At 36.6% G+C, this 27,170-nt stretch overlaps 1 protein-coding gene and 4 non-coding genes across 6 annotated transcripts; all 5 read right to left on the minus strand.

The window, feature by feature from the left end:
- Positions 1-586: 586 nt before the first annotated feature.
- NOP58 (NOP58 ribonucleoprotein) lies at positions 587-27,096 on the minus strand. Of its 2 annotated transcripts, none has more exons than XM_068544640.1 (15): positions 26,841-27,096; positions 21,597-21,673; positions 19,755-19,807; positions 16,486-16,607; positions 14,479-14,615; positions 12,828-12,892; positions 11,729-11,863; positions 10,209-10,354; positions 9,149-9,275; positions 7,335-7,498; positions 6,326-6,460; positions 6,010-6,071; positions 3,817-3,950; positions 1,278-1,438; positions 587-887 (listed from the first exon to the last, which is right to left on the minus strand). In XM_068544640.1, the coding sequence occupies exons 1-15, from the start codon at positions 26,883-26,885 to the stop codon at positions 837-839; spliced, it is 1,614 nt and encodes a 537-aa protein (XP_068400741.1). In that variant the 5' UTR covers positions 26,886-27,096; the 3' UTR covers positions 587-836. The 2 variants fall into 2 exon arrangements, with proteins under 2 accessions (XP_068400741.1, XP_068400742.1); XM_068544641.1 differs by lacking the exon at positions 26,841-27,096 and adding an exon at positions 19,431-19,551 and having other exon boundaries at positions 21,597-21,675.
- Positions 8,909-8,992, minus strand: LOC137765550 (small nucleolar RNA SNORD11). The gene has a single exon (XR_011074199.1). It is a non-coding gene; the product is annotated as a small nucleolar RNA SNORD11 (small nucleolar RNA).
- Positions 10,070-10,155, minus strand: LOC137765552 (small nucleolar RNA SNORD11B). Its single transcript, XR_011074200.1, has one exon. It is a non-coding gene; the product is annotated as a small nucleolar RNA SNORD11B (small nucleolar RNA).
- Positions 19,571-19,657, minus strand: LOC137765541 (small nucleolar RNA SNORD70). Its single transcript, XR_011074191.1, has one exon. It is a non-coding gene; the product is annotated as a small nucleolar RNA SNORD70 (small nucleolar RNA).
- On the minus strand, positions 20,362-20,450 carry LOC137765542 (small nucleolar RNA SNORD70). The gene has a single exon (XR_011074192.1). It is a non-coding gene; the product is annotated as a small nucleolar RNA SNORD70 (small nucleolar RNA).
- Positions 27,097-27,170: the final 74 nt, after the last annotated feature.

Consider the following 27,170-nt stretch of genomic DNA (forward strand, 5'->3'; position numbering starts at 1 on the left):
ACTATATGGCTGCCATTCATTTATTATACACCATCTTTTAGAAACAAAGATTTCTCTTTGGTGTTCTATGTCCTGGTTTACACCTCACTACTACTGACATTTTATTTTTGCTCATCTTGTTTTCCCTTTATAACCCCCCCATTCTTTACTATAAATAATCTTGTATTATCCTTTATAAAGTCACTTTAGATTACTTTAAAAATAAATCAGTGTCTAGATTAATAATGATTTTCTTGCACCTTTCAGAATTGCAAACAAATTAAGTTAGGAACAATTTTTTTCTTCCTGAAGAGACACTGAAAAGTTTTGCTCACCTAATTTTAAAACCTTGAACACAAAAGACAGCTTTACTTAAAGACAGGAGAAAAATGAAAGACAGTCCAAAAAGGCAAGAGAAACATATTAGAGTGGGATTCTTAAATTGGTCCATCTAATTGCTACCTTCCAGAAGGCTACGTTTCAAATTAATGGTTCACAACTCTCACTTTTCAGGTATAATTATCAAAATACTAATCATCAAATGCCAAATAACATACAGAAATGGCCAAAAATTCTCTACGTAAAACAGAGAAACCACAGAACTGCCTTAAAATACAAAGAAAATATTTTTATTTGTATAACAAATATTCTAAGAAATGATGATATAATAAAATTAACAGAGCTGATGTGATGTTGAGACACAAATAGGTATGAAATGCTATTGATGATTAATCATTTTGTTTCATCCAACCTCCCATTATTTTAGAGAGCATCTCTGGTGTATTTCTGACTGAATCTTAAGCATGATGTATCCAGGTGATTCAATTAAGAAATCTTTGAAAGAATGGTTCCTTCCATTAGTCCTCATTAACTCTTTTTTTTTTCTTTTTCTTCTTTTTCTCTGGACTCTGAAAATAACCAACAAGAATGCTTTTGAAAGACCTGTAAATGTATGAGTGATTAAAAATAACTTTTCCTCATAAAAAGCAAAGTAGGTCTATTCTATTTCCCTGGAAAACAAGTTTGGAGCAAAGACTAAAATCTAAAAATATAAAACCACCTTTATCATCTGTACCAAATGATATTCTCTTCCACCCTTAAACAAAACCCATTTTGCAAGAAGGTTCTAGGTTTAGGAAATGGCCCTTTATAATATAAACACAACAATGTTGTTTTACTTCCTCATCAATGAAACCATTTTTAAAAAACTACCTGTTCATTTGTAATATACAGAGTAGAATAAAATATAGAAACCCTGCCCATGTCAATAAAGTATTGGTAATTAAAAACAAACATACAGCAATTGCTGTGCTGGTGCATGGTTCTTCTTCAGAAAGCGGTTCTTCTTTAATGTGTTTCTTTTTGTCCTTTTTCTTCTTTTTCTTCACAGATGTCTCTTGTTCTTCCACCACTTCTACTACATCTTCTTCTACTTCTACTACTTCCTCCTCTTCTTCAACTGAATAAGGTTAAGTGTAAAGATACTACAATTAACATTGTATCAGACTTCTCTCCCTCAAAACCCCTTTGAGAGGCTTAGTTTTTTCCTGTCATTCGGGTCAACTATCCAATGTTTATTACATAATTTTATAATTGCAAAGGTCCTTCAAATATCTACCTAGTGTACTACTACTAACTTTACAAATGATATAAAGCTCAGAGAAGTAAATTTCTCATGATCATGTAGCTATATAGAGAGATCAGGATTAAAACAAATCATCTGATTACCAAACCCATTTTTGGGGAGACTAGTCAATTATACTAGAAATGATTAATAAGAGTTTGGAGTTAGGAGACTTGGGTTTATCCAAACCGTTGAAACCCTGAGTAAGTCATTTAATAACCTTTATAAACTCAACTTCCTCATCCTTATAAAATTTAGTAATGTCTATCTCACTGGACAATTTCTAGGATTTAACGATTTAACACATGAAAATTTATGCAAAATGCTTAGCATGAATGCTTGGCACATTAGAATGAGGACTTAATAATGGGTTGCTATCATTAGAAATTCATTGATCAAATACTTACTTAGTACCTACTATACGCCAGGGCTTGTTCTAGACAACTAGAGATACAGCAAGGTACAACACAGACAAAAAATTCCTGCTTTTACGAATCTTTTACTTTAGTAGGAAAATGGAGAGACCAAAAAAAGAAAAAAAGATATGCTATAAAATATTTTACATAGTAAACAGTCCTAAGGATAAAGAAGAGGAACACTGAGGAGGGCAATACATGTGGACATTTTAGACAGGATAGTCAGGCAGATACCTAAAAGAGGGAAGGGAGGGGACTTCCCTGGCGGTCCAGTGGTTAAGACTCCACGCTTCCACCATAGGGGGCGTGGGTTCGAACCCTGGTCGAGGAACTAGGATCCCACATGCCGTGTGGCCAAGGAATTAAAAAGAAATAAAATAAAATAAAAGAGGGAAGGGAGTGAATTATGCACCTATATTGAGGGAAAATATTCAGGTAAAGAGAAGAGCAAATGCTAAGGTTATTTTAGGAGAGAAGGGGGGTTGGCAGGTTCATGGAATAGCAAGGAATCCAGTGTGGCTGGAGCAGAGTGAGCAAGGAGTAGAATTAGATCAGAGAGCTAATGGGGGTGCCACTGTAGCTACTACATTAAGAATAGCAGTGATGGGTATAAGTGGTTCAGTTCTAGATACACTTTCAAAGTAGAATTAAGGGACTTCCCTGGTGGCACAGTTGTTAAGACTCTGCGCTCCCAATGCAGGGGGGCTTGGGTTTGATCCCTGGTTGGGGAACTAGATTCCACATGTGTGCCACAACTAAGAGTTCGCATGCCACAACTAAGGAGCCCACCTGCCGCAACTAAGACCTGGGGCAACCAAATAAATTTTTTTCTTTTTTTAAAAAAAAGTAGAATTAAGAGGATTTGTTGCCAGAATAGACTTGGGTTATAAAAAGTCAGTGTTAAAGGCCAAAGCAACTAGAATTGCCATTTATAAGATGGAGAATATTATGGAGCCACAGACTGGGAGTGGTAAGGGTCCAGGAATGTTATTTAAGTGTGAAAAGCTTAATGAATATATGAGTAAAGATACAAATCTGGAGTTGGGTGTTTCAAATGTTGCTGATGGGTTTAGGGATCTCCTTATTGTTCAGTAAGGAAATAGAAACACTTAAATAAATAACTTATGTTTTCTTCACCTAGAGTAGGAGTCCACATGTGCTGATAGTACTTTTGACCAGTACTTTTGACCACTAAGCTATTTAGAAACCCAAAATTATATCTGTCATTGCTTTAATGCCTTTCTTGCTAGACCAGCTGGTAGGCACTCAACACAGGTGCAGCTAATAAATGGGGGAGCTCACTTATCAACTTTGCAAGAGAGCCTAGTTCACTGGTGAGCACCTATTAAATATTATCACTCTGTTGGCAGGCTATCCAGTTATTACTCCAGTCCTTTCCATGTAACAGAAACAATGATGAAAAGTAGTGCTGCATCAATTCTATGCTCTACTATAACAGAAATATTTCAGCAACCAATTTAGAAACCACATACCTTTTTTCTTCTATTTTAAGCTGATTCTCAAAATAGTTCACATGGTAGAAACTAAAGTTTTAGTACACTTAGTATAATCCTACATATTCAGAGGCACTTCTCACATTCTTCTATGAAACATGATAAATTTAACAATATCCTAACTACTCCCAGAGAACATGATGGTTTATTAAAACACCATTAACTTTCAATATGGATGGTTTCACAATAAAGTTCAATGGTATGTACTTTCCCAAGATTTATGAAGTCTGTACGTCTTAAGGAATAAGAGTATAAATGACATTAAAAAAAAATTCAAACTAACCTTTAATTTTAACCTTGGCTTTTTTGGCCTTCTTTTCAACCACTTCATCCTCTTTGTCTACCTGTTCAATCTTGCGTTTTTTAGAACAGGTTGGCAGTGTGGAGTCACCAGAAGGATCGTAAGTCTTCACCTCACTGAAAGAGCCATAGAATTTTAGAAAATCCCTACAAATATCAGTAATCAAATAATTCTAAAGAGATTTAAAAGGAAACGTCATTAGGTAATACTTACACAAGCATACAATGCTGTTTCATTTTAGTGGCTTTAGGAGTGTTTATGAAAAAGTCTCCAAAAGGTAAAGAGGTGTCAACAGTAGGTCACACTTCACACTTCAAGAGAAGTGGTGAGCTAAATGAATTGATTTAGTAATCAATGTAGTGACTATAGTATAGAAAAATAGTCAATCAGCATAGGGGAAAAAATGGAGGAAATCTCTTTATACCAAATGATTACACTAGAAAGTAAAAACTGAACCAATTCGAGTTTTAGAACACTGGGCAATTCAATGAAAAACAAAACAAAAACCCTAAATCAAATTTAATACAGAATACTCCATCACAAGATTCCAAGCGGCAGAGGAACAAGAAGGGATATATATGGATAAAGATTCCTTGAAACCCAAATGTTTGCTTTTGTTCTAACAAAGTAGAAAGAAAAATTAAAGTATTGCGTGCCAAAAATGTGAACTAAACCTCATAATTGGTGCTTTAAGCACATGTGTTTAAAGTCATAAGCATGATGGCATGGGAACATTAAAAAATTGTTCAAAACAAGCTAAGGAATATTCTATTAAGCTATCTTGCAGGCTCACGGTTGTTAACTTTTATAGGTTAAAAACATTTATAATTTAAGAAACAAAGTAGTGACTAGGTTCTCCTGGGTCTCTCCCAGATATATGTGTTATTAAACTTTTGACTTTCTGTAAAAAAAAAAGAGAAAGAAAAACAAAAACAAAGCCCAAAAACAAAGATCCACATTTTTTTCAACTAAACACAACAAATTAGGCTTTAAAAATTACAAAATACGGGCTTCCCTGGTGGCGCAGTGGTTGAGAATCTGCCTGCCAACGAAGGGGACACGGGTTCGAGCCCTGGTCCGGGAAGATCCCACATGCCACGGAGCAAATGGGCCCGTGAGCCACAATTACTGAGCCTGCGCGTCTGGAGCCTGTGCTCCGCGACAAGAGAGGCCGCGATGGTGAGAGGCCCGCGCACCGCGATGAAGAGTGGCCCCCACTTGCCACAACTAGAGAAAGCCCTCGCACAGAAACGAAGACCCAACACAGCCAAAAATAAATAAATAAAATACCAACCAAAGCAACTTTAAAATAGAAACGGATTAAAAAAAAAAAAAAAAAAAAAAAAAAAAAAAAATTACAAAATACATGGTCATTGTAGAGATCTTAGAAAATTCACAATATAAAAGTAAATGTTAATTAATGCCCATAACTGAATACATTTGGTTTCTTTCCAGAATAAAGGAAAACAATTTTTATGAATGTGTATACTAAAACATGTATCTAAATACATATTTATAATGAGATGTTACTATATTGCTTTCCCTGCCCACTTATAAGATTTTACTGAAGGACTGTAAGAAGTCTTAAAAGCACAGTTTATGGATTAATGACTAGAAATGTTTTTAAGGCTCTTGACACATACTGTCAATCTGTTTTCCACATTCTATTTCTATCATCGCAACCTCATCAGTATTGAACATTATCTCAAATAGTAACAAAAACACCTCTCCCCACAAATATCTTTCGTAATTTCATAGTGAGGTCTGAATACTTATCATGCCTCTTAGCCACTTTTAGACTTTTCCTTTGTCTTTTGACTCTTTTTTTAAAAAAACAGGTTTCCCTGTGGCTTAGCTCTGAATGGACTTTGGTTTTGATAAATGTTATACTATATAGGAACTATGAATGAAAAAATTTATTATCAATATCTGGAAATGAGTAAATTAAATATTAAGGAAAAAGGCCAAAACAAATATATTATGTGTACTTATTGCAACAACGTAAAAATGTGTATATGATTAAAAACTAGACGTGAATATGGAAAACTGTAAATGGCAAAGAAATAAATTGGGGGATACTTAGTTGTTTTAAACAACAACAAAAAAACTGTCAACAATTAACATTTAAATAAGCAAAAATTGTTCATTCATGCTCTCCCAAATGTACTCACTCACCTTTTATGTTCATATTTTTCTGCTTTTGCTAATGCCTTTCCTGTTCCACTTATTTTCCGTATCTAAGAAAAGAAAAATTATTAATAGTTTTCTAAGGCATAATCTCTTTATATAATATATATGCTAGTATGTCAATTCTTAGTATATATTAGGTAAACTGTTAACAGCAGGCACAAAAACAACGTATTAGACATACTAAAATGTATCATAAAAGTAAAACTGGTTAGCAAATGAAATGAAAAAGTACATAAACTACCCGTGGTTTATTAACTTTTGACAGGTAACACTTCTGCAATATGCAGGATGTGATTCTTACCCCTCTATCTTCCAAGGTTCTCAACCTGGCCTCTAATTTGGCTCTGTTCTCAACTCCCATCGCAGAACTGGAATCTTCACCAAAAGCATCATACCGGATGGCCAAAACAGTTTTGGCTGCCAGCATCCGAGAAATCTAATAGAGAACTTGAAGTCAGAGGCATTCAAACTATACTCCAAGATGAGATGTAAAAAATTCTCTCAATAATTCATTCATGAGAACACTACAGATGAATCATTGACTCTACAATTCACTCTAGGATTTTTTAAAAATCAGGAATTACAAAAGTATTGTAAACCATACAACTCAAGCCACTTATCTTCTATTTGAATCTTTGCCACAGTATGATGGCTAACTGGTTATATACACAACCACCATTATTTTGTTGGATGAAAAGATATTGTAGGAACTTACGTCTATAACTAGCTCAAACCATTCTTCCACCTTCCTTTAGTTTCTACTATGTGACATTAGTCCTACACCATGAGATCATCCAGATTAAGTATAGCCCCCAGCCCAAAGAAGCTAACTAACATTTTATTTTACTGAAACCTTTATCTCTCTCATCACTCTGCTCTGAATTTTATAACATTTCAATTCCTGTTAAACTATGTATCCTGTAAAAAGCTTGAAAGTACTTTAAGCCTCAGTTTCCTCCTCTGTAAAATAGACACCTACAACTCATAGGGCTATTAAGAGGATTCACTAAAGTCCTATCAAGTGTTAGCACAGTGTATGTGCTATTATTTTTTATAGGTCATAAATATTGATGTTACATTGGTTTCCTGCCACACAGAAAACTTCTGATGTGCCATCCCTGTCCCCACCAATGGGTGGAGTCTAGAAAAATAGTAACAGCAAGCAATAACACTTTCTTCTAACCTTTTCTTTCAGTGTACATAAGTGTTTATTTAAAGAATTCACCATTCTCTATTTGATGAAAAAGAAACAGTAGGAGGAAAATGGTTTGGAGGAAAAAAAGGCCTACTCCAGGAAAACTGTAACTGACCTTTCCTTTGTGTTTGGGACTTGTCTGGCCGACAAGTGAAGCATGATAAATGAGACCATACTTAGGGGTATCTCGTCTAGACTTGAGGGCTCTGAAGAGTGCCTTTTCTGCTCCAAGAATCTGAACTGTAGAAGCTGCATGTTTGGCCAAATTCAAAAGAGAACCTTCAAAAGAAAAGAAGTAGTTACCAGGAATGTACTTGCAAGTATTTGAAAGTTCCATGTATTAAAAAGACCTATAGTCTTAATATTATAGCCATCAGAGTAAATAAAAATCTGATATAATACAGGATTCTATAGTCTGGAGTTACCCCAAATTCCTGATACCTCAGCATTTGTGATTCATCCATTAACACCACAAGCAGAGGTCTGTGATGAATGTCTATGACAAATTGAAGGTTACTTGTTCAATTTTACTTATTTGCCTGAAGAGATGGTATTACTATTTCACATTTCATTAGCATACCATGGGAGAGATAAAAACACATGTATTCACAGACACCACCCAATCTAGCCCCTATTTTTCTGAGATTTATTTTAGACATCAGATAGCCTACTACTATAGATATGAAAAAACATACAGATAAATAAAGTGAAAATTTAGTATTAGGACATCTCAGTAGATCTATGTGATAAACTTCTTACACTTTACCCCTCGTTTAAGATATGGATGAGGAGGACTTCCCTCGTGGCACAGTGGTTAACAATCCACCTGCCAAGGCAGGGGACACGGGTTCGAGCCCTGGTCCGGGAAGATCCCACATGCTGCGGAGCAAAAAAGTCCGTGCGCCACAACTACTGAAGCCCGCACGCCTAGAGCCTGTGCTCCGCAACAGAAGCCACCGCAATGAGAAGCCCACGCACCACAACAGAGTAGCCCCGCTCGCTGCAACTAGAGAAAGCCTGTGGGCAGCAACGAAGACCCAACGCAGCCAAAAAAAAAAAAAAAAAAAGATATGGATGAGGAGATATAAGCACAATAATTAGGTATTAAAGTTGATGCTTTGTTAGATGTGCTGCACTGATTTTCTGTCAGAAAACATCAATTAAAAAAAAAAATCTTTCTCTTTTTTTTTGGCCTGGCCACGCGGCTTGTGGGATCTTAGTCCCCCGACCAGGGATTGAACCCGGGCCCCCAGCAGTGGAAGTGTGGCGTCCTAACGACTGGACTGCCAAGGATTTCCCCAGAAAACATCAATATTAATGCAGTTGCTCAACCACTAGATACATGTTTAAAATTCAACAAACATACACTCGCCTTCAGGAAGTTGTAGTAGTAACATCAAAGATCACTGACCAAAGATCAACGTGAACAAATTTAAGAATGGAAAAGTTTGAATTATTGTGGGAATCACTAATATGTGACACACAGACATGAAGTGAGCAAATGGTGTTGGAAAAATGATGCCGATGGACTTGCTCTACACAGGGCTGCCACAAACTTTGAATTTTTTAAAAAAGCAGTATTTGTGAAATGCAATAAAACGAGGCAAGCCTATACTAACTGATTTCATCCTCCTGCATTCATCTGATTGTTCTAATTAACCATAACAAACTTTTGACAAGGGACCACAAGTGTCTCAGAAGAGGCAGTGACTAAAGATGCCTTCATTATCCGAAAGGAAATTAGGCATACAAATAAAAATCATCATTGAACACCTGGGCCTTAGTCCTCACAAATATACCATTTACTTCTATTTATTACCTAGAATTACTTTAATAAGTGTAATTTAAAGATAAAAGAAAAAAAAATCCTACCTAGAAAACAACTCAACTCTCAATACCCATGTTTACAAATTACATTAAAATCATCACCTGCATGAGCAATAAGCCGTGCTCCAACTAATTCACCAACCATGACTGTAACGTTGGGTGCAATGGCCATCATTCTATTTTGCAGATATTCATAGAGCTGGGTTCTATATTCGGAGATTTCAATCACCTAGTGTAGGGAACAAAATGCATAAGTCATAAATGACAAGAGTAAAAATTGTATAAAATTCACATGTCTAAAACATCGGAGTCCCAAATTATCATAGAGCAGTTGTACAACCCTGGGAAAATTAACCATTTCTTACCTCAGTTTCCTATAAAAGGGCTGTTGTGAAGATCTTACTAGATAATGTATGGAAACAAGCTAATACACTGCCTAAAAATAATGTTAATCAATATTACTGTTATTTTAAAAAACTCCAAGGGCTAGATAGACATTTCTGTCATCACATTTCTGTGATTCTCGTATAGCTATCTTCAAATGAGAGGGAGAAAAAATACCGGCTACAAACATAAAAGTTAGAATTAAATAATTGAAGCTATATTTCTCTGCCTTTTTTTTTTTAAAATTAATTAATTAATTTATTTATGGCTGTGTTGGGTCTTCATTTCTGTGCGAGGGCCTTCTCCAGTTGTGGCAAGCGGGGGCCACTCTTCATTGCGGTGCGCGGGCCTCTCACTACCGCGGCCTCTCGTTGCGGAGCACAGGCTCCAGACGCGCAGGCTCAGCAATTGTGGCTCACGGGCCCAGTTGCTCCGCAGCATGTGGGATCCTCCCAGACCAGGGCTCGAGCCCGTGTCCTCTGAATTGGCAGGCAGATTCTCAACCACTGCGCCACCAGGGAAGCCCTCTCTGCCTTTTTAATGGATTTATTATTCAGATAATGTTAACAATATAAATAAATTAGACAGTACTCTTTTAACTTCATTTTAGTATATATCTCCCCCTCTAAGTATAAATCAAGATGGCATCAGATGAGGTAGTGACTGAACACCCTCATATTTATTTATCAGGTGAACAATACATTTAAAAATCATCATTGCCATCAGAAATTACAGAGCTGGTACCACCACAACTAGTTTCTCTATGTGTATAGTTTACCTGAGTGCAGAGATGCAGAATGTTGCAAATATCTTCTTCTGAAACCTCTGTTCCCATAGATATCTCTGCAGCTGCTTTCACTTCTGCTTCAACCTCTTCTGGCAGTAATTCAGAAAGTGTGGCCGAGGCATAATTCTTCCTATCGCCTATGGAATGTTTGCAGAGGATGAGGGAGAATCACTCTTCAACAAATTATATAAAATCCACCAAACAGTCAAAAAAAAAAGTAGAGATAAGCCAATGAAAAGGATGCCTAAACAAAACAAAAAGCGAACAAGTTTGACCTAGTAACCTTCCTCATATAAAGGCTTGATTTCTCTCCCCACCACTTCCCTCCAAAAAAATATAGATAACAGAAAAACCAAAATACACCATGAGGGACTTCCCTGGTGGTTCAGTGGATAAGACTCCGTGCTCCTAATGCAGGGGGCCTGGGTTCAATCCCTGGTCAGGGAACTAGATCCCACATGCATGCCACAATGAAGATCCCGTGTGCCGCAACTAAGACCCAGCGCAGCCCAAATAGGTAAATAATAAATAAGTAAATAAATTTAAAAAAAAAAAAAAAAAAACAAAATACACCATGAAACAGGACTTACAATACTGTGATAGACAATTTGTAGCTAAGGTTATACTGAAGCTGGGCCATGAATTCTTAGGGGTAGTAATATGATAATATAATATGAGCCAAGTAACTCATATTTATTAACAATCCTCACATTCTTCTACTAATATTACTGTACTAATAGTACACAATTTAACACTAACAGTATAGATAGCAATACTATTTTTAATATTAATTATTATTAATATATTTCAGGATACCCCCAGTCCACAGTTGTCCTTATTAATGGTAATTTCACTGAGACACATTAACCATAAAAAGCCATTTCCAGAAAAACCAAATTAGGGGCTCCCTGCTGGCGCAGTGGTTAGGAGTCTGCCTGCCAATGCAGGGGACACAGGTTCGAGCCCTGGTCCGGGAAGATCCCACATGCCTTGGTGCAACTAAGCCTGTGTGCCACAACTACTGAGCCTGCACTCTAGAGCCCGCAAGCCACAACTACTGAGCCCGAGTGCCACAACTACTGAAGCCCATGTGCCTAGAGCCCGTGCTCGCAACAAGAGAAGCCACCGAAATGAGAAGCCCGCGCACCGGAACAGAGTAGCCCCCACTCAGCGCAACTAAAAGAAAGCCTGTGCGCAGCAACAAGGACCCAAAACAGCCAAAAATAAATAAATAAATAAATAAATAATTTTTTTTTTTTAAAAGAAAAACCAAATTAGAGAACCATGTTCTCTGCTGCACAGGCCATTGAAATCAAAGCTAATTTTGTTCCTGAACTCTAACAGATATTAACATGGCTACACTCCCCAAACCTGCAAGACATAAAAATCTCCTGGAAGTTTAAGAAAAAGAAAAAAACCCACTGTAACTCATGTTTTAAATGAGTTACAGTGAAATAAATAAATAAAAATAAATCGCTATTTTCAATGCCTTAAAGGATCAAGTTACTTACCAACTTTCTGTAAACACTTGCAGTATGTCAAATTATCCGAAATAATTTTTCCTAATTCAGGGAAATGCCAGCCATACCATTCTCTACACCGCATAATGTAGTTGTTTAGTTCTTTATCTAAGTCATCTAACAGGGCTGCAGTAGATTAAAATGAAAAAGAAAATAGGAACTTAAAAGGATTTTTAAAAAACTTGTGATGAAATATAAATTTACAATTTTAACCATTGTCAAGTGTACATTTCAGTGACTCAAATTCATTCAGAATGCTGTGCAACCACCACCAGTATCCATTTACAGAACTCTTCCATCAACCCAAACTGAAACTCTGTCCCCATGAAATAATAACTCCTCGTCCCCACCTCCCCAGCCCCTGGTAATCTCTTCTACTCTCTGTCTCTATGAATTTGCCTATTCTAAGTACCTCATAAGTGGAATCACACAATATTTGTCTTCTTGCCTGTGGCTTATTTCACCTAGCATAATGTTTAAAATTCATCTATGTTGTAGCATGTATTAGAACTTCTTAAGGACGAATAGTATTCCATTGTATGTATATACCACATTTTGTTTATCCATTCATCTGTTAATGGGTATTTGGGTTGTTTCCACCTTTTGGCTACTGTGAATAATGCTACTATGAATATAGCTGCATAAGTATCTGAGTACTTGCTTTCAGTTCTTTGGGTATATACACCTACAAATACAATAGCTGTTTAAAGGGATTTTTAAAACTGGAAATCGTTAAGACTTTGATGTCCAAAAATCACCCATTGACATGGGAGAATGACCTATTATATACAACTACAAGTGAAAAAAGCAAAATAAAACACAACACAGATCCCACTTATGGTTTTATCATTTTTCATGGAAAAAGAGAAATCAGTTTACATTAATAGTGTAATCCATATTATCCAACTAGTCAAATTATAGTTAGTTTTTCCTTTCTTCTAGTCTGCATTTTTCAATTTACTTTACTTACTAAAAGTTCTAGCTGATCTCCCTTTTCTTCCTCAACAATTATAAAAGATACAATTTTAATAGTAGGAAAAAACCACAAGGAAGAGACAAACAGATTAGTCCTCACATGTACTATACTTACAAATTGCCTGAACAATCATTGTATCCACTTTATCAGCACTAAATTTCAATCTGTATCGGGATAAGCTGGGGAGAAGGGGGAAAAATATAAATCACTAAAAAAAAGCATTTAGGAAAAGCATTTAATTAACATCTTAAAAAAACTTTTACCAGAATCCCTGTCCTAGAGTTACACTGTTTACCTTTTTCCTGCATGGGAAACATCAGCTAAATAAGAATACAATATTTAAGATCTAAAAATACACATTTAAAAAGAAAACAGTACATCTGTCCTGCTATACCTACATTTCTGAAACATGAATTAATTTATGAATGATAAACAGGATAATGCTGTGTAGCTCAAACCATACTGGTTCACATATGATTTCTGCAGCATATTTAATGCTTTATGCCACTGGAAAAAAAAAAGTACAGCACTGTAACACCTGAAAAGAAGAAAGCCATGTAGGAACAATATTGTAATAAGGGTTTCTTAATCTTGGCACTATTAACACTGTGGGCCTGATTATTCTTTGTTGTGGGGTCTATTCTGTGCACTGTCAGATGTGTAGCAACATCCCTGGCCTCAACCCCAATTGCCAAATGTCTTCTGAGGGGTATCTGATTGCCCGTGATTGAGAACTACTGCTGTGCACAATGCCAATTAATCTCAAATTTGGACCCTAACTCAGTTTAGCTATTTGTTCTTAGAAAAGTTTATTACAAAGTTTTTCCTGACTTTTGTGCATTTTGCTCGTTTCTGTAACTCAGCTTTAACCCTTTCATTAATCTATGCTCATATTTTATTTGTTCAAAGGTCCAGACCTTTGTTTACTGTAGTATTTCTGTACTATAAATTTAACATGTCCTTTATTTTTTGGCTGCGCCGGGTCTTAGTTGCGGCACACTGGGCTTAGTTGCCCTGTGGCATGTGGGATCTTAGTTCCCTGACCACAGATCAAACCCGAGTCCCCTGCATTGCAGGACGGATTCTTTACCACTGGACCACCAGGGAAGTCCCTAACATGTCTTTTTAACTGTTAATTTTGTTAGGGTTACAAAGTTACTTAGGTTTTGAGTGGTTTACCATTAATCCTATTTTTATTTCACAAACCCTATTATTGCAGTGCAATTTCAAAGAATGCCAAGCTTTTCAGGATTATATATATCACAGTATGGCAGAAATTCCTGGTCTAATGGACCTCTGGTTAAACATGACAGGTTAATGTTTTTCTTTGCCTCATAAAAACTCAAGAAAAAAACTCAATAAATCAAGCCACACACACAAAGCAGAAGAGGAGATCATTAGCAGATGAGAAAATTCAGGGAGATGGCAAGTAGATGGAATGGTAGCAAATGATTTAGGAGTTGTAAAAGAGAAAAGAAAGCCCAAGAATTGTGGCATCTAATACTAGAGAGGTAGAGAATGCCTATCATCAGGTTTAGAGCCCAGACAATGGAGCTAAACTGCCTGGGTTCAAATTATGGCTTCATCACTTACCAGCTGTACTGACTTTGGCCATCAATTTCCTCATTTGTTAAATGAGGATACTATTACTACCTTCCTCATAAGATTCTTGAGGATTAAGATAGTATTTGTAACATACCTTGAACTGTGCTATATAACTGTTTATTAAATAAAAATAATAAGACTATTTTCCAGTAAATCTCACCTGTGTGCCAACCCAAGACACATGGCTGCCATTTCACGTGGTTCTACCCCAGGGATTAATCCATCCATCTGTGAACGGATTCCTCTCATAAGTTCATTAACAAGAGGACTATGGATACAACTGAGATTCAGCTTTTCCTATAAGAACAATAACATTTGTATCAAATAAAGAACTAAACGTTTCCTAAAATTATTTAAATACTAAAATAGCATTGATTTAAATATATACATTTCTTAGTTTCATAAAAGCAGTTTCTCATGTTTGTGGGAAGAACACTTGAATCTATACTATTGGTAGAGGTCAAAATTGGTATAAGCTTCCGGGAAGGCAGCCTGTCTACATGAATCAAAGCCATAAATAGATAAATACAATTTAATCTAGTAGTTTTGTTCTTTTTGTTGGTTTGAGGGATCTTTTACTACCTTACATTATTTAGCCTCTTATAAAAATTATAAAGGTAATACACAAAGATTTTAATCAATAGTACTATAGAGAAGGGAACTGAATGAAAAGCACAAGTTCTGGGCCTTAGGCCCTTTCCCTACTGTTAGGATCCCTGAAGTACTTCCAAATCTATACTAATGTTAATGTATATGTATACACATATACATAAATCTTTATAAAATTTAAAAGTTTTTACACACCCCAGGCAAACAGGATGAATCTGTTCTGGATGCCTTCATTTTTTTCACTTTGCAGTGTATTTGCTAACTCCATACAAATTTAGAGTTCTATTGCATCAAATGCAAGTGACAGGCATGCAAAATTGTGTATGTTGCATCACATTTTAAAGAAACAAATATTTAGTATGCATACAAGAGACGAGTGTTTAAGTTTTTCAAATGGAGAAACTGAGAAGAAAAAATTAAAGATATTCATAATCCCACCAGCCAGCAATTTGCTGTCCCATGTACCTTTCTGTATGTTTATTATGCTAAAATTTAACGTTGTTAACAGAAAAATATAAACTAAGACTTGTGGGCACTTCAAAGGATGAAGATAGAAATTGTTATCATTGAAAACTTCATTACCTGATGGTATTAGAAATAATCTATCCAAATGAACTTACTTAATTCACAATCCTACCTCAAAAAAACCCCTCTAATCTCTTCAGCACTTTCCTACCTCCAAACACCTAGAATTGATCCTTACTTCAAGAATGAGAGGGCTGTAAATCAACTATACTCCAATTAAAAAAATAAAAAATAAAAATAAAAAATAAAAAGAATGAGAGGTATGTTCATGAACTTGCACTGTGATACCTACTGTAACTACTGAAAATCGAAGTATCGCAACTGGGATTTCCCCGGTGGTGCAGTGGTTAAGAATCTGCCTGCCAAAGCAGGGGACACGGGTTCGAGCCCTGGTCCGGGAAGATCCCACATGCCACAGAGCAACTAAGCCCGTGCACCGCAACTACTGAGCCTGCGTGCTCCAACTACTAAAGCCCATGTGCCTAGAGCCCATGTTCCTCAACAAGAGAAGCCACCGCAACGAGAAGCCCACGCACTGCAACGAAGAGTAGCCCCCGCTCGCAGCAACAACGACCCAATGCAGCCAAAAATAAATACATACATACATACATACAAAGTATCGCAACTGGCCTCTAAAATTTTCTGCCTTGCATGTTTGGGAGCCTACATATCCAGCCTTTCTTTCCATTCTCACTTTATGTTTAACCTTAGCAATTCTACTCCCTACTAAAGTTTTCTAATAAACACATACAATAAAAAAGAAATGTAATTTATGTTGAAAGGGAAAAAAATGTCACTAAACAAAAATATGCCAGGATATACATAAAGTGTTATCATTTGGGGCATCACTTATGTAACCTTAGTTTTGATAATCATATTGGAAACCAATTATTATGTAGTGTAGGGGAAAAAGATCAAGTATTCAAATCTGAGAACTTACGATAAATAACTCATTGCAAAGGCTAGGCTTTGTAGTCTTTATGCTGTATGGTGAGCTCTGATCAGCAGGCATAAAAGAAAATTATAACTCTACCTTTATGACGCCTCCTAGTTTAGCATCAGCTACAGCCAGGGGTTCATGGGCTTCTTTAACTATTTTCTTCAGAACTTTCTTCAGCTGCTTATTGATTTTGCCCTCCATCAGAGCTGTGAATGCTTTTTTAGGAAGAAAAACAAGAGTTAACTCAAAATTTTAACTGTAAGAGCTTAAGATTTTATTTAAATTTTATAAATAAAGAAAAAAAGAACCCCACTTCTTTTCAGAAGAGCTGAATTTAATATTACTTCTGAAGTGAAATGATAAACGTTACACATTTCACAATCTCATATGATCTTCCCACCCTCATTTCCACTCCAGAACCAGGAGTTAAACCAGATCCAGCATTCCTTTCTCTATGTCACACAATCCTTCTGAACTCAGAATCGTAAAGTTGTTAGAAACAAACTGTTTTGGAATGATAAATTGATTCACCCTCCTATGTCACTACAGACCGACTGGCCTGATTGTGAAATACCATAAAAAACCTGTCAAGACCGGTAAAAAGGAGTGTATTCATTTTGAAGGTTCTGCCACAGTTTAAGTATGTCCAAGTGGAGGTCTTACTTTTGCTAATCCTTGATCCAGATGTGTCAACAGGCCTCTACTTATAAACCTCCAGCGATTGAGAACTTACTACTGAAGGCAGCCAATTTGAGTTGGAGGCTGTTTTCATTTTTGGCAAGCTCTAAATGTGCTACTTTATAACTCTCACCCTTCTTTAGACCTATACTTAGATCCTTTAGACCCACATGGACTAATTAACACTAATACCTCTTCTAGTTGTCTGGGTTTTGGCTGAACTTAAAGTATGCCTGGCAGGAAGTCTGTCACAATTTCTAAGGTCAGGCAGCAGTTTGTGCTTAATCAGCCAGGTACTTGCTCTTTCCTCCTTGGGAATTCAAATTCCCAATCATTTGAATTTCAAGTGCATTTCATCTGCTATCTGGAAGATGAAAGGTGAGGACAAAAACCACACAGATCTTACAGAGGTCTCTACACTCTAAGAAGCTAAGATTCAAACTACTTTTGTTGAGTTCTAACAATTTACATATTGTAAAACATTGACTCCTTTCTAATATACATTTCTCTAATAACTGTACTTTCCTTACAAGTGTTTAATCTTTTCTAATTAAAAGATTTTATTCAATGTCCTGCTTCTTAGCTCTCAATCTTTCCTATCATTTACTCTCACACTTTAACCTAGTGTTCTCCTTTAAGATTTCTTAAAAGTAAAAAAATTTCTACTCTAGATCCACTCTAACGTTCACAAACATTTAACTTCCCTGTTAGTCACTCTTCGTTATATGTATTTTAAAAAGATGGTACAGAGATGGTGACAAGGATAAGGGGAAGCTGAATCTTTCCTCTTCTCTATTAGCCACTATTCAGCATCCCTCAGCAGTCTTCCCCCTTCATCCAAATTTAGGCTGGCTCCAAACTTTGCTGTGGCTGTTTGTAAGATGTGAAACTTACAAGTCTAACCAAGAGTAAAAATAAACCTTGCTATGCAAATGGCACATTTTAGCTGCTGAGACCACTATAAGTTGACACACTCTGGACTCATTCTTAGGCTACAGGTTTTAAATGTATTCCCCGACATCTACAACCACTTAGTTCTAGTTCTGTCATGTCAAAACTGCCTTATAACTGGGAGAGGGAAGTTAATTCCCAGGAAGGACTCTGTTCTTTTAATAATAATAAGATGATGTTCAACTTTCTGGTGAAAACTGATGGGAAAAGGCATTGTAGATTTCTATGACTAGATTCCTGACAGAGCTCACTACCTTCATTCATTTACCCAAAAATATTTTTGTGCTAGGGATTTGATGGTGAACAACACAGTCTCCGCCCTAATGGAATTTAGATTGAGAGTGTGTGGGGTTGACTTTAAGTTCTTACCCAGCATGCTATTTTCTCCATTTATCTTACATTATTTTAAGGAATACCCGCCCCCCAAAAAAGGGCCACTTGAGATCAGAGCTGCAGCACTTTACAACTCCAAGAGGAGCTACTCAAATCAATCTATATGAATAATGCTCCCCAGAGGTGGAGAATAGCTAACACAATCTTGCCTGGGATATTACCAAAATTCTACCCATATTTATTTTTAAAGCTGTGATGAACAGAACTATCTTTTAAAAATTTTCCAGGCAAAAATTACCATATTTACGCTTTATGGCTCTATAAGAGTTTAATTACTGGATGTATGCAGCCCGAGAACTATTTTTAAAAATTTGAAAATTGGCCTCGTTGGCTCCTCCTTCAGCTCACCCCTCTGCCAAGGTTGGGGTGGCCCATTAATATTCCAACATATTTAATAAGACTCTTAATTTTCACTATATAAGAGAACTATACCCTTCTCCTGTGGCTGGTGAATAAAATTACTTGGTTCAGTCAAATGAATTTTATGGCTTAATTTTAAGCCATACTCTTCGTTATGGTCCTTCATTTTCAAATTATACCACTAAGTAGTTGGCTGATCTGAGATACAGAATTTAAGCAACTGAAAATTCATGTTAGAGTTTTATATCTGATCTTGTTTTCCCTAGCATTAAAAGAACATTATGAGACCAAGTGCCTACTGAAGCCAAGCCTAGTTAGTAAACCCTACTCATGTCTGTTGTCTCATCCCTAGGACTAGCTGAAGGATATAACAGTCATCCATTCTTCTAAATCATAAAAAAATCATGCCCCTTTCAGGTAAACTCTTATGCATTTCTGTAGTTTGTGTATTAAACAAAACAAAAAAAACACCACACACACACACACACCCCCCCCATTAGTTTTCTTAAATCTTTTAATAATACTGTGCTTTTTAAAACTAAAAATGTATATACCTGGAGAGCTGCTTTATTATTATTCCAACTCTAAATCCTGGCTATTCTCAACTTTACCCTTGGATTAAAATGATCAGAGAGCAGTGTACTTGACCACATTACCTTGATCCCTTGTAGAACAGCTTTTACTGAATTGTGCTTTATGCATTATGCTGTTGGTTTCCACAGGGAGATCAACTTAACCACTTCTCACCTCTCATCACATGTAGGGGAAAAACCAGCCCTATAGTGAAAAAAGCTAACTCAATGTTGTCTCAGTGGTAGTGACGAATTTGAGTTAGATCACTTAAATTCAGTTCCAAAAAGAATGCATCATTGACAACATTGAATAGGGTTAACTTAGGCAACTGAAGCAAACAATCTTTTAATGAGGATGACAAATCACCAATATCTAAAAAACAAAAAAAAGCTAGTCTTTGACTTTACCTGCCAATGCCTCTGCTGTATCCTGAAATTTCTCAAAATGTTTCAGCTTTACTCTAGAATTAAGGAAAAAAAAAATGTTATGGGGGCACACTGATTGTGCAAAAGCCACATATTTAGGAGAAGAGGTGTTGGACTGTTTCCAAAGCATACACCAATAAAAAACTTTCCTACCATTGGGTATTGGTGTAAAGTTAGATATTCTTCTAAAATGACCAATAAAATGACCAATTTCTCTAAATGTTAGGCTAATAATGTCTGAACTATTATAGAGGTTGTAGGTTTTGAAGGAAACTTGGAACAGAAAAGAGGTTTGCTACCACATCTAAACCACAGGAAAGATGTTGAAGCTTCAACATAACCTCTGCTGCTTAAAGTTAGACACAAATGCCTTTTACTATACAGCACAGAAGTGGCTTAAGAAAAGGTGTAAGGGTCCCTCTTACGTCAGAAATCTCATGACATTGATTTGTGCATCCAGTACAGGTTCCATTAAAAAATAACTAATTGTTAGATCTAATTCCTGTTACCCTTACTTTACCCCCTTCCTCCCTACTCACTTATGTGCAGGGCAACATTATTTTACATCAAAACAAATACATACAGTTAATCCATTGTTGTCTCAGTGGTAGTGACGAATATTTGAGTTAGATCACGTAAATTCAGGTCCAAAAAGAATACATCATCGACAACAATGAATCAAGTTAACTCAGACAACTAAAGCATATAGCCCTTTAAAAAGGAAAACTAGTCTTCCACTGTGTCTAAAATAATGTTATCTTAAGCAAGGTTTTCTCACCTCATCAGGGAACACCCTGGTGGTACCTTAAATGCACACTTAACAATAGAAAGAGGTAAGAAAAAAGCAATTATTTCACCTTATTCCACCTAACCCCATTTCCACTCATCTGAAGTGGCATTTGTTCATATCTCTGTATATTTGCATAAATGCATATATAGGTGTACAACAACACCTGCAAAATGCAATCACGTTATACAAATTACTCTGAAGCATGGTTTTCCAGTACACCATGTTTCTCTAATTATTTAGTATGACATCTCTTTGGGTTCAGCACTCTTTAGCAAGCTTGAGTAGTTTCCTTCTATTCTAGTAAGTTTTTATTAGCACTAGCAGATGAATTATGAAATGCCCTTTGGCATCCAAGGACATAATCAAGAAATCAGTCGGTTCCTTCCTAGGACCACACTCACCAAATGGGATATTTCACAGGGTGATTCACAGATGGTGAAATAGCCTTCTTGACTCTACCTTGAGGAAAAGCCAGCTCTCTCTCCCACCACTCCTTTCTTAGGATGGGCATCAAGGTTATATTCTATTTTCCTGTCCAGAGACCTTGGAGAACAAAGGTATGCCTTTCCAGTATTTACTAGCTAGTTATTTTACTACGCCAGAGGGAGTTAGGAAATACTAGTCATAAAGAATAAATAAACTATGAATTAAGTTAAAAAACACCTGAATATCACTAACTTAGAGAAATTATAAGTTAAATCAATTAGCAGCCCATGCTTTTGACAGTTATTACTTTAAACAGAAATTTATACTTAATTCACAATCAATTTACGCTTTCAAATATCTTACAAAAATAGTGGTTTTTTGGGTGCTGTCTAACCTCATCTGCAATTAATACAAATTAGCTGAGATGGCCTATGCTCCAAATAAGGAATCTAATAATTGGGCTCATACCAATATTATTCCTGAAATAGAGTTCAAAACAAAAAGTTATGGATATATTACATGAAGGGGGGGCACAAACACACAAAACAAAACAAAAACAAAAACCTCTAAATGTTAACTGCTAAGTTCTTAGTTTCAAGATGACTTACATTTTATTTGCTTTCTCTGGAGTTTCAAATTCTTTCCACAAACTATCAACCTCTTGAAGTTTCTTTTCATTCAAAACCTGTAAATAAATATTTAAAATAATTTTATTTAAATCGCACAGCTTAGGCATATATAGCCATACTCTTCAAGTACAACTGTACATGCAAAATGAGGGTGGTGGGAGCTATATTTCTCTCTGAAATAACCAGTTTTCTTACCCAGCATAAATTTTTGGTCAAACTAATAAATCAAGTAGCCCAATGAGTAACTGGATGGAATTTAGATCTAGCTGGGTATTTGTTTAAAACTTTGTATTTTTAAGGAGCTCCCTAACTCCTTCACAAAGCCTGCCATATTCACAGATCAAAAGAATTTATTTGCCTACTTTCTACGGAATAAAATTTGTTCTTTAGGGACTTCCCTGGTGGCGCAGTGGTTAAGAATCCGCCTGCCAATACAGGGGACACGGGTTCAAGCCCTGGTCCGGGAAGATCCCACATGCCACAGAGCAACTAAGCCCATGCACCACAACTACTGAGCCTGTGCTCTAAAGCCCACGAGCCACAACTACTGAAGCCCACGTGCCTAGAGCCCGTGCTACACAATGAGAAGCCACTGCAATGAGAAGCCTGCACACCGCAAGGAAGAGTAGCTCCCGCTCGCCGCAACTAGAGAAAGCCTGTGCACGGCAACGAAGACCCCATGTAGCCAAAAATAAATAAATAAATTTTTTTAAAAAAATTGTTATTTATTGCTATGAACATCCTGACAAGTATTATGGATTTCTCTAAAACTAAGATACCAGTAGTTCTAAGACACATCCTTATGTAAGAAATTTTAACATGCAAAGGGAAAAAAGGGGTACTTTTATCTATGAAACACAGCCATTAACATTTAGGTATATATTCTTCAAGACTTTTTGACTGTCTATGCTGCATTTTATTAATGCGTACTTTTAGGAATCGTGCTATACAGTTAACACTTAACATGTTGTGGACATAATTCTAGGTTTTAACAAGAACTGCATTGTATGAATATACCATCATTTATGCCCTTATTTATCAATATACATAGTTTTGTATGTATACAGGTTGTATTTCTTAGGACAAATTATTGGAAGTGGAGTTAAATGATCATATAAGAAACGCATGTTGACAGATGTATTATCAAAATGCCTTCAAAAGCTTCTATTACTTTCACTTAAATCAAGAGTGAATACAAGTTCTTATTTTCCTACACCCTCACCAATACTGTGTGATAAGTCAGCTGCCCAAGTATAAGCTAGGGTAGGATCAATCCTAAAATGCATTTCCCCCCATATTTAACATCCTTGAAATTGGGATGTCTTACAGTTGATGGCAGGTCAGTTTAACTAGCAGTGTAAAATAATGGTGATGAAATACAGTATTATAGATATTATACATATCTTATGGAAAAAGGCTGCTGATCAAATTATACTTTACCGACAAGCCACATTTCACCAAATCCACAGTACCGCCGAATATTTACAGAGTAAGACTTATTACCCAGTTATAGCCTAGTACATATTTCCATGATGAAACATGAAGAAATACGATATTGCACAACACCTTTATTTTCTGCCAGACGAGAGTGGCAAGATGACTTTAAGGATTTTTTGTGTTGTTTAAATTTAATCCCACACACAGCTGAATCAAACATATTTACAGAACTGGAAAACCAGGTATCAGAGTAATGAAGCAGTAAACAATTGCAAAGCACACGGTTTTGTATTAAAAAATTACAAACCACTAACAGTTCTATTTTGTATGTCATGAAAACTTTAGAATGCAAAGACATTCCATCAAATCTCATGAATGCACTGAAACTTTAATTCAAAGTTATTTTTTTGTTAAAGGAAATTCACAGAATAGTAGTGATTTTTAGAAGTAGTTTACTCAGTATGTGGTTAACCATACTTAAAGTTCAATGATTGTTGACAGGATATGTACCAAATAGGGGATATGACTCATGAGTAAAATTCACATTTTTTTCTAGTTGAAAAGCAAGTATATTTGAAGATAACATTTGGATAACAAAATTGGCATATTAAAGAGATATTATTTCAAGTTAAAGCAACAAAGGAAATGTAATGAAATCATGTTAATTCATGACCACTGAAAGGTCTCCAAGGACTTTGTTATGGCAAACAAAACATTGGCTACTTTATGTTCCCATTTGTGCACAACATACTGAAAAGAACATTACTAATAAAGTCTGAACAAAAACAGAATTAGAAATAATTGCTTCATTTTCTGTTATACATCTATCTCAAATTTTTAATCATTCATTTTCAGACAAGGAAATCTGAAACATTAATATGCAAAATCCATTTTAAGTTTTATCATTTTGGATTAAGATGGAATGAATAATTTAGCTATTGTCACCACTAAAATCTTTAGCACTGTTGTTATATTGTTTGCTAGTTTTACTATAATAGATACTATATGTACCTATTTACATTTACAAAAAGTGAGTTACATAGTATGTAAGTTATACCCAACAAAGCTGGAAAAACATATTGCTTAGTAATCATGTTATATAGGAACTTTGGTAGTCACATAAAAAGCTCTTCCTCGAGCCCTTGAGAAATAAAGGAACACACAACACTATGCTACACAGCAGCATTGTACAATGTGACTACTAAGAATTTAAATGAATAAAAATTAAAATTCATCTCCACAGCTTTACTAGCTACATTTCAAGTGCTAAATAGCTGTATGTGGCTAGTGGCTACCATACTGGGGAGCACAGCTACAAAAGGTCTGGGATGAGTAAGACTGAAAAATGTCTAGTCTTATAATAATAATAGTGCTTTTAGGTATTGTCTCTGCATTTATATATAAGTTTATTAACAAGCAACATTTTTTGGAAAGTTTTAAATGCTCTTTGAATTACTGTGTATATATGGATATGCATATACTGGGTCATGATATAAAATGTATCCCTTACTGTGAAATGAGATTAAATAAAAGTTTGAAAAACTTTCTTAAAGCATTCTCATTCAAGCATGGATTTTATGCAACCAAGGTAATTTTATACCCTAGCATTTTGAAAGATTATGGGAAAGGGAGCTAATAACCTTGTATTGCATATCTCCACACACACAGATATTTCACGTACCATGATATTCACCTCTTTAAGGTGTACAATTTACTTTTTAGTAATTTTCACAAAATTGTGCAACCAGCACTAATTCCGGAGTACTCTGTATGCCTATTTTATTCAGAAAGAATCAATAACAGCTACTAACTCCAAATACTTATAAATGAAGCAATATTTCAATATATTTGAGCCTTTAGTTATTTCTCTAATATTAAGTTACATAAAACATAAACCACAATTTTTAACAATGTTGAACAGTAACTTGCAGATAAACAACATTAAAAACTGCAACAGAATACTCAAGACTTATTCTTATGGAGAATACTCTTTATTAGTAGAAATCAATAAATCATATGACTTAATACTTTATGACCCAGGTCTAGAAACCATACCATTGCTAAACCAACTCCTCCCCACTGTTAGAAGCAACCACTGGACAGTGCAAAGTTACCCCTCCCCTCTTAGTGTCCAGGTCAGGACAGTATACATAACATCAATTTGGATGAAATTCATCCACAGACGCTGATTCAACATATGACAGACTACGCTGGCTAAGAGAATTTGGGGGCATGTGCAGAACTCTAAGAATTTAGAGGGACCTTCCTGGTGGCAGAGTGGTTAAGGCTCCGCACTCCCAATGCAGGGGGCCGGGGTCCAATCCCTGGTCAGGGAACTAGATCCCACATGCATTCCGCAACCAAGAGTTCGCATGCCACAACTAAGGAGCCTGAGAGCCGCAACTAAGGAGCGTGCCTGCTGTAACTAAGACCCGCTGCAACCAAATAAATAAATAAATATAAAAAAAATAATAATAATTTAGAAAAGACTGCAAAAAGCTGGGGAAAGTCTAATAGACCCGTTCCCGGGCTCCAAAGCCTTTTAGTCCCTTAAAATTGCTAATACTACAGTCTCAGACAACTCTAATGAGAGGAAAAAGAAGCAAAATCAGCTTTCGGTTTTTAATTATCTCATTGGTTTTCTTAAAAACAGCAAGTATTTAATGTAACATGCAAATAGAAGTATATTTCCAAATGTCAAAGAGAAACTTGGAAAATAAAATGAAAAACTTTCCCAAATAAACATTTTGGGATGTACCCTTCCAGACTCTCTGCACCCGTACCACACAGGTTTTTGATTTATAACTAGAATCACACTATATATAGTTTACCTAGCATTTTGTGACTTGTCAGTACATATGAAAAATTTGTTTTTCGTTGCTATATTCGTTGAACGCAAGAGTCTGACACGTAGATAGAACTCAATCTACCTCATGCTTCCTAACATCTCAACAGCACCCTATTACACGAATGTCCCATTGCTCAATTATTTCCTTGCTGATGAACTTGAATTTAGTTTCAAACTTTCCCTATTAAAAAAACCAAAACTCAGGTTGGTTATATCCAGCTCAGATTTACCCCCTGGGCTTCAAATTTGAAATGACCACTGTATTTCCATGTCTAACAGACATCAAAAGCTTCACACAGCCCAAACTGCAATTCTATAGTATCCTCCCCATTCCCAGCCCCCAAATCCCTAAACCTTCTCTTCCCTTCCCTACCACCACAAACCCACTTACTTAAACCCAAACCTCGCATTCTTCAACCAGCCAATCCCGTCAGTTCTACCTTCTAATTTTCTCCTGATATTTCTTTCCCTCCAAGCCAGCCTTAACCCAAGCAACTTCATCTCGTCTAGATTAATGCAAAAATATCCTTCTTCCGTTCTTGCACCCCATCTCTATTCTGCACAGAGCAAAACAACTGCATTAAAAGACAAAGTTAGATGAGGTCATTCCTCTGTTAAAACCTTCCAATCATTCCTCAAAACTCTCAGAACAAAACCCATACTCCTTATCATAACCTGTAAAATTCGAATACGGCTCCTGTCCACCTCTCTAACTGGGCCAAATCCTCTTACTGAACCCAGCGCCCCAAACGGCGCGGCCACGTGTTCACCGAAACATGCGCCTCCCAGGCCCAAAGCCTCCCCCTTCCTTTCAGAGCAGGGGGACAGAAAAGGCACCCACACGATCCTGAGCACCGTCGTCCTCTCCTTACGTCCTTCCGTCTCCTCTCCTGCCCAACACCTGCCTTCCCCCTCCAACGGCTCAATCTCCCACCTACCTTAAAGATGGCGTAGCCGACGGACGTTTCAAACAGCACCAACATGGTGAGGACGGGTCAGGGCGCTGCGCGGCCCGCCGCCGAGCTCTTATATCAGTGAAGAAAGACCAAATCTGCGGCCCCCAAAGGCCCGCAACGCCGCGGCTGGCCAAGCACCAGGGCGCCCACCTTCCCGCGAAGAACCAGATCACGTTGCCTAAACGTTCCACACTCCACTACAAGCAGAACGCGTGAACGCGCTTCTCCTTCTCCAAGGCTTCTGGCATATGACCTCACTTCCGCCAGATGACGTGCCGCATAGTGCGCCTTGGCTTCCGTTTTGTTCCCGCC

The sequence above is a fragment of the Eschrichtius robustus genome, chromosome 5, assembly GCF_028021215.1.
Source record: "Eschrichtius robustus isolate mEscRob2 chromosome 5, mEscRob2.pri, whole genome shotgun sequence".
Lineage (NCBI taxonomy): Eukaryota > Metazoa > Chordata > Mammalia > Artiodactyla > Eschrichtiidae > Eschrichtius > Eschrichtius robustus.

Coding starts and splice junctions, on each gene's coding strand:
- NOP58 (XM_068544640.1), bottom strand. CDS start 26,885: ATGTTGGTGCTGTTTGAAACGTCCGTCGGCTACGCCATCTTTAAG. Junction 10,355..11,728: donor CAAGTGTTTACAGAAAGTTG/GTAAGTAACTTG, acceptor AACATTCCATAG/GCGATAGGAAGAATTATGCC. Junction 9,276..10,208: donor TTCTGCATCTCTGCACTCAG/GTAAACTATACA, acceptor TCCCTACACTAG/GTGATTGAAATCTCCGAATA.